The sequence below is a fragment of the Oncorhynchus nerka genome, unplaced genomic scaffold (genome assembly GCF_034236695.1).
Source record: "Oncorhynchus nerka isolate Pitt River unplaced genomic scaffold, Oner_Uvic_2.0 unplaced_scaffold_18___fragment_2___debris, whole genome shotgun sequence".
Lineage (NCBI taxonomy): Eukaryota > Metazoa > Chordata > Actinopteri > Salmoniformes > Salmonidae > Oncorhynchus > Oncorhynchus nerka.
In genome coordinates, this window is record NW_027040324.1 from 147,450 (window position 1) to 162,303 (window position 14,854).

The following is a 14,854-nucleotide window of genomic DNA, read 5'->3' on the forward strand; positions in this document are numbered from 1 at the left end:
ATCGACAGCAAGGAAGAAGCCTATGCTCCAAAACCACCATAAAAAACAGACTACGGTTTGCAACTGCACATGGGGACAAAGATGGTACTTTTTGGAGAAATGTCCTCTAGTCTGATTAAACAAAAATAGAACTGTTTGGCCACAATGACCATCGTTATGTTTGGAGGAAAAAGAGGGAGGCTTGCAAGCCGAAAAGCACCATCCCAACCGTGAAGCACGGGGGTGGCAACGTCATGTTGTGGGGGTGCTTTGCTGCAGGAGGGACTGGTGCACTTCACAAAATAGATGGCATCATGACGCAGGAAAATTATGTGGATATATTGAAGCAACATCTCAAGACATCAATCAGGAAGTTAAAACTTGGTCGCAAATGAGTCTTCCATATGGACAATGACCGCAAGCATACTTCCAAAGTTGTGGCAAAATGGCTTAAGGACAACAAAGTCTAGGTATTGGAGTGGCCATCACAAAGCCCTGACCTCAATCCTATAGAAAGTTGGTGGGCAGAACTGAAAAAGTGTGTGTGTTCAAGGAGGCCTACAAACCTGACTCAGTTACAAAATTCACCCAACTTATCGTGGGAAGCTTGTGGAAGGCTACCCGAAACATTTGACCTGAGTTAAGCAATGCTACCAAATTCTAATTGAGTGTATGTAAACTTCTGACCCAGTAGGAATGGGATGAAAGAAAGAAATGCTGAAATATAGAATTCTGTTATTCTGACATTTCACATTCTTAAAATAAAGTGGTGATCCCAACTGACCTAAGACAGGGCATTTTTACTAGGATTAAATGTCAGGATTTGTGAAACTGAGTTTAAATCTATTTGGCTAAGGTGCATGTAAACTTCCGACATCAACTGTAGTATCCTAGCAAAACTAGTGCATGATTGTGTGAAGACAGTTTGCCTGACTCAGTAAATTGGATTATGGCCTACACTTGCAGACAGGAAAGTGAATAGAATATAAGCATCACATGACAGACACTGGGCTCCGATACAGTCCTGTCGTTATGGTTCAGAAAGACAGAGACTGGCTAGGCCAACAGCTCACTTTGCCTCATTCACACTATAGCCCTACAGCCAAACCAAGCCGAACAGTAGGCCTGTATTGGGCTTGCCTGGTTACACATCCACCATAGTTGCTAGAACTGTGATGGAAACGACAATGTGAAAGGAAAATAGAGCCAACATAGTACAGTTTGCGTAGGGATGGACACATCCATTTAGATATCCGGATAAACGTTAGTATTCGATTACTTGAGTGACTGCCAAATTATTATTTGATATGTTACTTTGGTTTTGATTTTACAGATACAATCCATAGCATTTCCTGACGTTCAATAGAGAGCAATAATAATGGTATATTTTTGTAGGCACTACTCCGCCATGGCTCTTTGGCCAAAGCTTATGGGGAAATTAATGTTTTTTTAATGGGGAAATGCCGAAAATAAGGTCTGTAGTTTAACACAGGTTTATGAGATTTTATACGTTTTGTGCTATGATATACAGTGTATGTAACCACTCAAATTCATAGACATAGCTTTGACCATTCATGATATCAAAATTATAGTTTTAACCATGTTGAGGCTATAGGCCTACAGTGTTTCTTTACAATTACATTGTTTACAAATAGTGGAGTAAAACAAGCTTATATTTTGGGTTCTGATAGGGTACAACAGTTGAGTTGAACTAAACTCATTCGTTTTTTTTGTTATATCCTCAAGAATTATTGAGCTTGACATTAACGCTTGTCCGCTTCGCAAGTAAAAAATACAAATAAATTAAAAAGCAGATTATAGATTGTCCATACGGGCAAGTAAAAAATTGTTTAAAAATAATGTTAAAATCTATGTCAAACAATTAAGCTACACCGATCAGCACCGGATCAAAGGATGTGCCGTGTTGCGCACTGTCCTCCCAATCTCTGCAGAGCGCATCAGTGTACAATTATTGTAGGCCTGCATTGACAGGCACTAGCAGTCTTTCAATCCTGCAGTCAAGAGATGCATTTCTTTTTTATATCAAAATGTGCCAAGCCACACGTGTTGATATTCATTGCTAGTTAGTGAGTTACTTGCCCAGTTACAGCAAATGTTTGGTCAGCAAAGAAAATCCTGGAAAAAGTCCAGATGTGTGCATCACCTCCGTGTGTGCCAGTGGGCCGTTGCCAGAGGAGAGAGAGAGACATTGCAGCAGCAGGTAAAATAATACAACAAACTAGCTAACTATTAGCATGTATTAATATAATTGTCATGTGTGATCCCCCCATTTTTTTTATAAATAAAACCACTTTCCACCTGCACAAGTGTATAACCGCAAAAGGCCTACAGCCACAAAATGTATATGATGCACAGTTGATGAAACCAATGCTGGTTGTAAAACCGCCTTCCAAGCGCTCAAAATTGGGTGCTAAGAAATAATTCTGACACTCTTGGAAAAACTTGAGATTCTCCTCTATACAATGTACTTCTGACAATGTAAAAAAATATTGTCATACTGGTATCGTCCCGGTGTTGTGCCGAAAATCTCCCCCGCCTGAATTCTCCACCCTTCGAATTTACTTCATTTTGTGACTAGAGTCAAATATTTTGTGGCACACAAAGTCAAATACTTTCTATATAACAAACTTCACGTCAGGATAGGGAAACGAAATAAGCAATAAACATTTTAGAACTACGGCTGAATTATTAACGTTACACTTTTAAAAATACTAGTTGAATAAGACATGGGCATTTTGGCAAAGAGATGTATTTATAGACTAATACAAATCAGTAGCGGATTTAGGTGCGGGCAGCATCTTGTGCGGGCGCTGAATGTGTGTGTGTGTGTGGGGGGGGGTTCGCCCAGGGCGCCATATTGAAACAAATAGCCAAACCAAAAACTGCAGACAAAAATGCTTTCTGCTACTAAGATTTGAGAAATGTAGGCTAAACTGACAACGGAGTGAAGAGCAGAAATCTCAACGAGCAAGCAAGTCGCAGCAATGAAGAACGAGAAGAATTCTGTCAGGGGGAGATTTTCAGCACAACACCATCCCTCATGTTTTATTTTACCTTTATTTAACTAGGCAAGTCAGTTAAGAACAAATTCTTATTTTCAATGACTGCCTAGGAACAGTGGGTTAACTGCCTGTTCAGGGGCAGAACGACAGATTTGTACCTTGTTGGGGAATCGATCTTGCAACCTTTCGGTTATAAATCCAACGCTCCGACCACTAGGCTACCTGCCGTTTTCTCTAAACAGCTACTATAAGGTTCAGCTAACTTTAGGCACCAATAGCTAAATTACTTAAATGTAAATGTAATAGGAATCAATGGGAGTGATATAGTCTCGCAGTGTCAGACATAGGAGCAAGAGGACCTTGTTTGGCGAGGATGTCGGATTATCTTGGACATTTCGAAATGGGGAAAAAACATTTTACTGGGAGGGTCCTCTTTAAAATGCACACAAATCGTTAGCTACTTTGCTTAGAAGTTGCCCACCTTAGCCATTTGGTACCTGAATCATTGAATGAGGGAATTAATTAATAAATAGTATTTGGTTGCAATTGTAATGTTGCATGCTGGCCAACAATCCAGGAGAGATACTGGGTGTACAGGCTTTTGCTCAAGCCCTGCGCTAACACAACACACACAAAAAGTCAGCTGCTCAACAAGACCTTGATAAAGATTAGATCAAAATCATGCACACCCAGTAGCGCTCCAAATGGAGGGTTTTATACCGTAGTCTATCATTGCAGTATTTTACTTTGCTTCACACCCAGTATTGTGATTTGATACTGTGATTTCAATGCGATTCGATGTTCTAAATATATTGCTCATCACGTCTCTGCTGCAGATGGACAAGAGCGAGCCATGAGAAACTCGTTTTGATCAATCATGGAAATAAGTGCTCTAAACATATTGCGATAGTCAAAACTATATCGACTAAAATACACCCCCCATCACTACTAGCATGCTACCTAAATTGCTGTCATCAACACGTTCACTTATCACACTCAACAACAAACTATCAATTGAAGGGTTTGGGGGCTGACCATAGTTAGCTAGCTAATGTTGTGTGGATTCTTGAAATCAGATCTATTATCTATAATGATAGTTAGATAGTAGACCGTACATTATGCCGTTTCTGGCTATGCACCCACCCGAGCTTTCTGCCTAACTACCTAACTACTACAAGAGGATGGCGATTAGCTAGCAGTCTGTCTACCATTACAAGCAGGCTAGCTAGTATTAAGGCCTTCACAATTACTCCTGACCATTCCCGATGCTTTGCACCAGTCATGTAACGTTATATTATTAGAACCAAACACAGGTTTATATTTAACTACCTAAGAATGGATGCATATATATACACATTTATGAACTTAAGAAGAATGTAACACAGACATATCTTAGTTACCTTTTTGATGTTATAGATCCGGGTGAGCATCCCGATTCCCCTGTCGTTAAGGATGGTAAATTTCTCTGCCAGCTTTTGCTGGCTCGGCTGCAATGCCCCCCGTGACATTTTACTTGTTCAAGGTGTTCCTCAAACCAAAATGTGTCCTGTATCTTCGCAGTACCAGTGTTGGTATAGAATAAATACTTGCTGTAATAAAAATCGTGTTATAGTGTTACAATTCGTCCATTTAAGGAAAACATCAAGGCTAACAAACCCACCCCTCGGTCTCCCTGTTTTTCCTTTCTCGCTACCTAGGTGTTGCCCCCTCTCAGAACGAGGCTGCACCCTGCAACACGACTCTGTTCACGTGACACAATCCCGTTCATATTTCCCATTTGTATCATTGTGACAGGGGGTAGCCGGATTGCTAGCGTTCGGAAATACGTTAGTTTACAATAAAACGCGAGCACTTCATTGGATTACAATACACTGTTGCGAAAACGTTTTTTCTGGTATGTGCTGCTAGCTAGATTAGCGTCTCTCAGTATTTGTGCTTGCAAAGACCCATTTGACAGATGCAATGCATTCACTTGCACAGGAAATTCAAGGATTTTCGAAAACAAAACTGAAAAAGCAAAGCACTGTGGTGACAAATGTGCTCGGGCGACGGCACATAGAAACAATGGACGACTCCAACGTGCACGAAAATGAGGACCCAGGGATGTCAGGCTGTGGATTTGTTCAAGATACCAGTTTGGATCTTCATGTTGGCATTATCAAGCCATTTCTACTGCTCTGTAAGACATCATCATTAGTTGTTTCCATTAAATTGTCCAGTGACATTTTGTTGTTGTCGACGTTTAGAAAGTTTGCATATAAAATGTTTGCGACAATTATTCTATCGAGCGTTTCATTTTAACTGTCTCGTGCAGACAACGTAATGTGATCATCCACAAAAGGGGGTCGCACCAACAGATTAATTTAGACCATGTTTTAAGGGAAACTAAATTTAGATTAGAGGAAGGATTTACATTTTTCTAGGTTTACAATTTGGTGCAACAAGATTAATTGCTGATTTTTAACCCAGTTTAAGAGTTAATCCACGTTGGTGTAACCCACCCCAAGTGTTGAATAACAGTGCCATATTCAAATAATCATCATGTGCCAATGTATCGCCATGGTCCGTGCCATGGTGAAATTTGCACTACTTTAGATCTTAAATAATTGGATGGTGAAACTTGCCAGCCAACTAGAAAAGCAAGTCTTGAAAGTATCTTGTGGGTGTAAAGAAAACTTTTATAGTTGAAAAATGTGCTTTTAAAAGCAGTAGTCATTTTATAATAATCCTATTAAATGTAAAGTCCTCTGTTTAGGGGACCTGCGCGGTACTGGTACCGGTTCCAACCGACATTTCCGCTTATAAATTGATCTGTGTACACAATAGATCGAAATGGCTTGCATTGAGCAAGTTCCCACAGACGGGTATATTTTCTGAGCCTGTGTGATGTAGGACGTGAAATTGGAAACCGGTTGAAGTTGTGATGGCCCTCCTACCATTTAATTTGCTCTTCCGACTGTCCGTCAAATCCTGGCTGAGCTATATGTATTCGTCTTTGATTCATTGGCGATCGCACATTTGTTTATGCATCCTGCAAACTAATTTATTTTTATTTTTAATGTAACTAAATCAAACCACTTCTGTAGAAAAAAAAGTAATATATATATATATACACACATACACACACACACACACAGAGTTGAAGTCTGAAGTTTACATACTCCTTAGCCAAATACATTTAAACCCTATCAGAACCCAAAATATTAGCTTGTTTTTTACTCCACTATTTGTAAACAACGTAATTGTAAAGAAACACTGTAGGCCTATAGCCTCAACATGGTTAAAACTATCATTTTGATATCATGAATTGTCAAAGCTATGTCTATGAATTTGAGAGTGGTTATATACTGTATCTCATAGCACAAAACATATAAGATCTCCTAAACCTGTGTTAAACTACAGACCTTATTTTCAGCATTTATCCATAAAAATGTTAATTTCCCCATAAGCTTTGGCCAGAGAGCCATGGTGGAGTAGTGCCTACAAAAATATGCCATTACTATTTCTCTCTATTGAATGGCAGGAAATGCTATGGATTGTATCTGTAAAATCAAAGCCAAAGTAACATATCAAATAGTAATTTGGCAGTCACTCAAGTAATCAAATACTAACGTTTATCCAGATATCCAAATGGACGTGTCCATCCCTACGCGAACTGTACTATGTTGGCTCTATTTTCTTTTCATATTGTCGTTTCCATCACAGTTCTAGCAACTATGGTGGATGTGTAACCAGGCAAGCCCAATACAGGCCTACTGTTCAGCTTGGCTTGGTTTGGCTGTAGGGCTATAGTGTGAATGAGGCAAAGTGAGCTGTTGGCCCAGCCAGTCTTTGTCTTTCTGAACCATAGCGACAGGGCTGTATCGGAGCCCAGTGTCTGTCATGTGATGCTTATATTCTATTCACTCTCCTGTCTGCGAAGTGTAGGCAATAATCCAATTTACTGAGTCAGGCAAACTGTCTTATTCGCACAATCATGCACCAGTTTTGCTAGGATACTACAGTTGAAGTCGGAAGTTTACATACCTTAGCCAAATAGATTTAAACTCAGTTTTCACAATTCCTGACATTTAATCCTAGTAAAAATGCCCTGTCTTAGGTCAGTTAGGATCACCACTTTATTTTAAGAATGTGAAATGTCAGAATAATAGTAGAGAGAATGATTTACTAAAGCTTTTGTTTCTGTCATCACATTCCCAGTGGGTCAGAAGTTTACATACACTCAATTAGTATTTGGTAGTATTGCCTTTGAATTGTTTAACTTGGGTCAAATGTTTAGGGTACTCTTCCACAAGCTTTCCACAATAAGTTGGGTGAATTTTGGCCCATTCCTCCTGACAGAGCTGGTGTAACTGAGTCAGGTTTGTAGGCCTCCTTGCTCACACATGCCTTTTCAGTTCTGCCCACAAATTTGTATAGGATTGAGGTCAGGGCTTTGTGATGGCCACTCCAATACCTTGACTTTGTTGTCTTTAAGCCATTTTGCCACAACTTTGGAATTAAGCTTGGGGGTCATTGCCCATTTGGAAGACCCATTTGCGACCAAGCTTTAACTTCCTGACTGATGTCTTGAGATGTTGCTTCGATATAACCGCCCAATTTACTTCCTCATGATGCCATCTATTTTGTGACCTGCACCAGTCCCTCCTGCAGCAAAGCACCCCCACAACATGATGCTGTCACACTGGTGCTTCATGGTTGGGATGGTGTTCTTTGGCTTGCAAGCCTTCCCCTCATCTCTAGGAGAAAGAACGCATCTCCTTCCTGGGCGGTATGACGGCTGCGTGGTCCCATGGTGTTTATACTTGCGTACTATTGTTTGTACAGATGAACGTTGGTACCTTCAGGCTTTTGGAAATTGCTCCCAATGATGAACCAGACTTGTGGAGGTCTACAATGTTTTTTCTGAGGTCTTGGCTGATTTCTTTTGCTTTCCCATGATGTCAAGCAAAGAGGCACTGAGTTTGAAGGTAGGCATTGAAATACATCCACAGGTACACCTCCTATTGACTCAAATTATCATATCAGAAGCTTCTAAAGCCATGACATCATTTTCTGGAATTTTCCAAGCTGTTTAAATTCACAGTCAACTTAGTGTATGTAAACGTCTGACCCACTAGAATTGTGATACAGTGAAATAATCTGTCTGTAAACAATTGTTGGAAAAATGTATTGTGTCATGCACAAAGTAGATGTCCTAACCGCCTTTCCAAAACTGTAGTTTGTTTGCAAGAAATTTGTGGAGTGGTTGAAAAACGAGTTTTAATGACTTCAACCCAAGTCTATGTAAACTTCCGACTTCAACTGTATATATACAAATATACAAACTACCGTTCAAAAGTTTGCGGTCAGAAACAACTTTTTTCTGAAACTCATCAGTCTATTCTTGTTCTGGGAATTGAAGGCTATTCCATGCGTGAAATTGCCAAGAAACGGAAGATCTGTTTCCTTAACAGAACAGCGCAAATGGGCTCTAACCAGAATATATTGAGGAGTGGGTGGCCCCGGTGCACAACTGAGCAACAGGACAAGTACGTCAGAGTGTCTAGTTTTAAAAACAGACGCCTCACAAGTCCTCAACTAGCAGCTTCATTAAATCGTACCTGCAAAATTGATGAGTTTCAAAAAAAGTTATTTTTTTCTGGACGTTTTGAGCCTGTAATCCAACCCACAAATGCTGATGCTCCAGATACTCAACTAGTCTAAAGAAGACCCGTTGTATTGCTTCCTTAATCAAAACAAGTTTTAGGCTGTGTTAACATAATTGCAAAAGGGTTTTCTTTTAAAATTATAAACTTGGATTAGCTAACACAACGTGCCATTGGAACACATGGTTGCTGATAATGGGCCTCTGCACACCTATGTAGATATTACATAAAGAATCTGCCGTTTCCAGCTTCAATAGTCATTTACAACATTAAGAATGTCTACTCTGTATTTCTGATCAATTTGATGTTATTTTAATGAAGACAATTCCTGGTGTGGTTGATGCCCGGCGTCTGACACGCTGGGGGAATGAGGAAAAATTAAATTTAAATAAAGTTTTTTGATAAAGAGCAAAAACCCACGCATATGAAGCTTGGTTATGTAAAATATACTGTAAGCGCTTTCGTCCTCAAACCATTGCAATTGGAAGGATTTGTAAAAGATTTGGCCATGTTGCAAGGGTGTGCAGACGGACAGAGTATATTGAAGAACGGTGTGTAGAAGGACGATGTTGTTGCACTTGTGGTGGGGATCATGATCCCGATTTCCTGAAGTGCCCTGTAAGGGTAAAGGAGATTGAGGTGGAAAAGGTTTGAACGGTCAATCGAATCTCCTATGCGGAGGCGATTTTAAAATAATTGAGAAAACAATTGATGCCAGTGAACATATGGTAGTGGACGCACCACAGGCTGCAGTAAATGTTTGCTGCCAGTCAAAAGATGGATTTTGTGGAGGTCATTGCCAAAGTTATAAACTGTACGGCACAAGTCTCAAGGAAATCTAAGAAACTGGACATTATTGTGAATGCGGTCAGAAAAGTTTTTGGGACTCAAGGATTTTACATTTGAAGAGTTGCAAGGGATACTGGCGCCAGAAGACCCGCCCTCCCAGGTTTCCCTTGAGCCTGTGTAGGGATCTGATATGCACTACCATTCAAAAGTTTAGGGTCCCTTAGAAATGTCCTTGTTTTTGAAAGAAAAGCACATATTTTGTCCATGTGTTTACCCTTAATATATGTCGTCACCCCTGAGATGACTCCTTTGATGGGTGCTCTACTCCAAAGTTCAAAACACAAAACTTCCGTTGTCCGGATTCTTTTGAGGCTCATGGTCACTCTGACAGACTCCACTTTTCCCAGCGCATACTTCACCAGTTAACATCTCAAATGGGTTTCCCACATATGCATCCTTACTCAACAAACGCATCCCAACAAGAAGCGATTCAATATCATTCATGCACATCCTCCACTCCGATTTTAGACAATTTCCTTTTTGTTCCAGTTTTCACTACTGCTGTTGTTCATTCAGAACATTCATTTTCACCAACTATCTTGACGCACTGCTTGCCTCGAACTCAGCATCCACTTCCGCCATCTTTTCCTACCGACCCTTTGAACCCTATGTCAAACACACGGACAAAGCACATGCCTGTAATTGTAGTGCAGCAGGAGAGACTGGTGTCATCACAGTAGCACCGGTATTCCCAAACTGGGGTACGCAATGCAGTAGGGGGAACACCAAATAAAATGTGATTCCCTTTTTTTTTACATTTTATTTTTCTTCACATTTTCGAACAGTACATTTTATACTTATTTTCCACCATAATTTGCAAATAAATTCATTAAAAATCCTACAATGTGATTTTCTGGATTTTGTTTCTCATTTTGTCTGTCATAGTTGAAGTGTACCTATGATGAAAATTACAGGCCTCATCTTTTTAAGTGGGAGAACTTGCACAATTGGTGGCTGCCTAAATACTTTTTTGCCCCACTGTATATTCAATATGCGGGACAAAACTGAGGCTATGATTAAGAAGTTGGAGCTCTTTTCTGTCTGCATTAACAAGGACAACACACAAGTCTTTCCATCATTGTTGATTTTTTTGTGTGCAAATGAACTCAAGCTTACGGACAGTGTTAAATGTGATATAGCGAAGCACCTGAGTGAGCAGGGTGTGCAATTACGCAGGTACTTTCCCAAAACGGACGACACAAACAACTGGATTCATTATCCCTTTCATTCCCTGCCTCCAGTCCACTTACCGATATCTGAACAGGAGAGCCTCATCGAAATTGCAGCAAGCGGTTCTGTGAAAATTGAATTTATTCAGAAGCCACTGCCAGATTTTCAGAGTTTCTTGCCGTGGCAAATCGCGCTGTTAAGACAATGATGCCCTTTGCAACCCACGTATGTGAGAGTGGATTCTCGGCCCTCACTAGCATGAAAATTAAATACAGGCACAGACTGTGTGTGGAAAATTATTTAAGACTGAGACTCTCTCCAATACAACCAAACATTGTAGAGTTATGTGCATCCTTTCAAGCACATACTTCTCATTAACCTGTGATGAGTTATTCACAATTTGACAAACAAATAAGGTTTTATCTGTAAGATGGCTAAATAAAGAGCAAAATTATTGATTAGTATTATTATTTGTGTCCTGGTCCTATAAGACCTCTGTCACTTCCCACGAGCCGGGTTGTGACAAACTCTCACTCTTTCTTATGTTTAATAAATTTACCGTATAGTGTGTGTTGTCGGGTGATAAGCTTACAATGATGGCAAAAAAAACATTTGAGAGTGCACTCACCCTGGTGCTAGAGGGGGTATGCAGCTGGAGGTTGAATGTTTGAAGGGGTACAGGACTAAAAAGTTTGGGAACCACTGCAGTAGCACTTTCAGAGATTGATTAATATCCATTAATATAAAATAATATATTTTAAACAAACACTTTGTTTGTCTTAGATGGACAAGATTAATATGAGAGGAAATAAAAAGTTATGGAAGCCAAGTCAGAGCTCTAGACATTCACAGCGATGGGGGCATACATTTTGATCAAGAGAGCCCTTTAGAAAATATGCACAAAAACCTGGGTCAATGGAAAACTGCCTAGTGTTTGTGTTTATTCTACACCCTCGTGTATATTAGTGGTTCTCAACCAGGGGTCCTAGGAAAAGCAAAGAGACCTAGCAAATAGAAAATAACTGCATTTAAGTCCAAAATATTTCACATTATGGAAGATAAGTGTTTTCAAATACTTTCAAATATTACAATGTTTTCAATTTCAGATTGAGTGTCGACAATAAATTAATATTGAGCATGTTTGACTGTTTACTCTTAAATGGGATCTCCGATGTAGGGGGTCCTCAGAATATCCGGAAGTGTTTTAAGGGGGACTTGGAACAACTTTTAGAACTGCTGTGAATGTGACTGGGTTCAAACCCAGGTCTCCTGTGTGCCTCAAGACTGTAGGTTTGAGTTTATTTTATTTTTACAGGGACAGTGCACATTAATCAACGTTTCAGTAAAAGTGTCGGTTTTAGCCAGCCGGCTAATTTTCAACCGCAGTCCCTGGGCAGGTTATTAAAAACAATTACAATATAGACAATCATTGAGCAGTAGCAACATAGGACAAGCAAGACGTAGCATACAGACAGAGCAACATAGAACTAAAATCAGCAAGACAAAATTCATAAAAGCAACAAAGTGTTTCCACACCTCACAAGCTACAGACAACAGACAACATGGAAAGCGGCAATACACAGCTAGGAATTATGATCACAAATCTGATTGACCTTTAGCCATGTATTCATACATTTTGTGAAAGTGTGATAGTTGGTGCAGTTATGCGTGTCTGATGGCAGTGTATTCCAGACATGGGAAACTCTCACAGAGAAAGCGGATTTACTAAAAGGTGCTTATCCTTAAGGGAACTAACAATACAGTCAATAAAGGTTGTATTTGCCCACTGAGCTAAAGCTTAGACATAAGCTCAGGTCGATGACACAATTCTTCAAGTCTCAGTCAAGGTTACTCATCACACAAGCGTGATTCACTGAACCATTAACTTCAGTCTAAATTGTTATTTTATGTACTGTCTAGTTGACACATAGTAGCCTGCCTTGTTACAACATTGTGTAGGCATTCATTTTTGTTTTTTTGTTGCAGCATCCCAAGACGTAGCGCAAGATATAGAAACTTTGAAGAAATTTAAGGTAAAAACGTGCCTATTGTGGTGTACATTTCAATTAAACAATAAAAAATATATACATTTCCCTAACGCAACACTTCTTCCTTCCAGGTTTCACATATATTGAATGTTGCCTATGGTGTTAAAAATAACTTCCCAGATCTATTCAGTTATAAAACAGTGACCATTCTGGATATTCCAGAAACAGACATCACCTCATATCTCCAAGAATGTTCACAGTTCATAGATCAAGCCAAAACTGAGGTAATATAAGAATGGTTATTATGTGCATGTATAAATTAATGAATCTTTGTGTTAACTGACCGTGCAAGACAATAATTGGGATTTGCCGTAACAACAAAAACAAGGAAATAAGGAGTGGGTAGGGTATTTGCTATGAATAGTAACCTATGCACTGTATTACATTTTGTATAACTGTAACACCTTATTGCCACATTTCTCAAGTCGTTAATTTAGATATCTTTCCCCATTTTCTCCAGAGTGGGGTGGTCCTGGTTCATTGCAATGCTGGAGTCTCCCGTGCTGCCTCAGTATTAATTGGGTACCTCATGTACAGAGAAGGTTTGGGGTTTGATGAAGCATTTGCCGTTGTGAAGGAAGCAAGACCCTCTATCCGTCCCAATCCAGGATTTCATGAACAACTGAAGAATTACAAGCCATAGACAACTAACACAATGTAAATGAAAAACAAGAAATATAAATGCAGTGTCTTATGTAGGCCGAACATCCTGAACATGCAAGACACTAATAATACAATCCAAATCATTACAAACCATAGGCAAATATGTTTGTTATGAAGCCAATGGAACAGAGGGGTATACTACAAAGCAGGATCAAGTTAGCCAGCTAACTTACCTAAATATTCTTTCATAACTTTACATTTTTTTAGAAAGATAAGCTTGAAATAGGAATGATCTAGTTGACTCAACAACCCCAAAAAATGTAAGTTTAGCATTGTTTATCAAAGACAGCTGGCTAACTCATTGATCCTGCTTTGTAGTATACCCCTCTGATGGACAACATTGAAACATGTATTCAGTGTATTGATAAGCAATAAATTCTTATTTACAATGACGACCTACCCCGGCCAAACCAGGACGACGCTGGGCAAATTGTGCACCGCCCTATGGGACTCCCAATCACGGCCCGTTGTGATACTGAGATGGGAGTCCCATAGGGCGGGAGTCCCCCTATGAAGAAAGCAACCTTTCATAGTTAACTGTATCGGAGCGCTGCCTTGCATCGAAATTGTCAATACAGCTACAGCCTACGTTTTCCCTGAGTTCTTATTATTTTATTTATTTATTTATTTATTAACCTTTATTTTAACAAGACATATTGAGACCTAGGTCACTTTTTCAAACATGCCCTGTATAATACGCAACCATTTTTAAAATGTCACTGCGTAACAGTTAATGAGGAAGTCACTCAATTGAAATTCATTAGGCCCTAATCTATGTATTTCTAATGACTGGGAATACAGAGATGCATCGGTTGGTCAAAGATACCTTAAATAAATGGGCCTCACAATGGGTGTCAGGATCTTGTCACTGTATTTTTGTGCATTCAAATTTCCATCGATAAAATGCAATTGTGTTCGTTGTCCATAGTTTATGCCTGACCATACCATAACCCCACCGTCACCATGGGCACTCTGATGTCAGCGTTGTGAACAGCAAACCCCTCTCCCACACGACGCCATACACAAATAAAATAAAATGCTCTCGATTGTGCATCTGTAGAAGTTTGTAAGTGCTTTTGGTGACAAGCCAAATTTCTTCAGCCTCCTGAGGTTGAAGAGGCGCTGCTGCGCCTTCTTCACGATGCGGTCTGTGTGGGTGGACCAATTCAGTTTGTCTGTGATGTGTACGCCGAGGAACTTAAAACTTACTACCCTCTCCACTACTGTTCCATCAATGTGGATAGGGGGGTGTTCACTCTGCTGTTTCCTGAAGTCCACAATCATCTCCTTAGTTTTGTTGACGTTGAGTGTGAGGTTATTTTCCTGACACCACACTCCGAGGGCCCTCACCTCCTCCCTGTAGGCCGTCTCGTCGTTGTTGGTAATCAAGCCTACCACTGTTGTGTCGTCCGCAAACTTGATGATTGAGTTGGAGGCGTGCGTGGCCACGCAGTCGTGGGTGAACAGGGAGTAC

At 39.9% G+C, this 14,854-nt stretch overlaps 2 protein-coding genes across 4 annotated transcripts in view; one reads left to right on the forward strand and one right to left on the reverse strand.

Moving 5' to 3' along the window:
- LOC115134642 (nck-associated protein 1-like) overlaps positions 1–4,695 on the reverse strand; it is a 56,625-nt gene extending 51,930 nt beyond the window's left edge. For 2 of the 3 annotated variants that reach the window (XM_065016488.1, XM_029668850.2), the window contains exon 1: positions 4,403–4,694. In XM_065016488.1, the coding sequence (XP_064872560.1) occupies positions 4,403–4,510 (108 nt within the window). In that variant the 5' untranslated portion in view covers positions 4,511–4,694. Of the gene's footprint in view, positions 1–4,402 lie in introns of all 3 variants that reach the window. The other variant, XM_065016489.1, reaches the window with a different exon arrangement.
- Positions 4,696–4,785: 90 nt separating this feature from the next.
- On the forward strand, positions 4,786–14,245 carry LOC115134668 (dual specificity protein phosphatase 19-like). The gene is made up of 4 exons (XM_029668863.2): positions 4,786–5,181; positions 12,656–12,702; positions 12,789–12,941; positions 13,178–14,245. The coding sequence occupies exons 1-4, from the start codon at positions 4,965–4,967 to the stop codon at positions 13,358–13,360; spliced, it is 600 nt and encodes a 199-aa protein (XP_029524723.1). The 5' UTR covers positions 4,786–4,964; the 3' UTR covers positions 13,361–14,245.
- Positions 14,246–14,854: the final 609 nt, after the last annotated feature.

Coding starts and splice junctions, on each gene's coding strand:
- LOC115134668 (XM_029668863.2), top strand. CDS start 4,965: ATGCATTCACTTGCACAGGAAATTCAAGGATTTTCGAAAACAAAACTG. Junction 12,703..12,788: donor AAACTTTGAAGAAATTTAAG/GTAAAAACGTGC, acceptor TCTTCCTTCCAG/GTTTCACATATATTGAATGT. Junction 12,942..13,177: donor TAGATCAAGCCAAAACTGAG/GTAATATAAGAA, acceptor CATTTTCTCCAG/AGTGGGGTGGTCCTGGTTCA.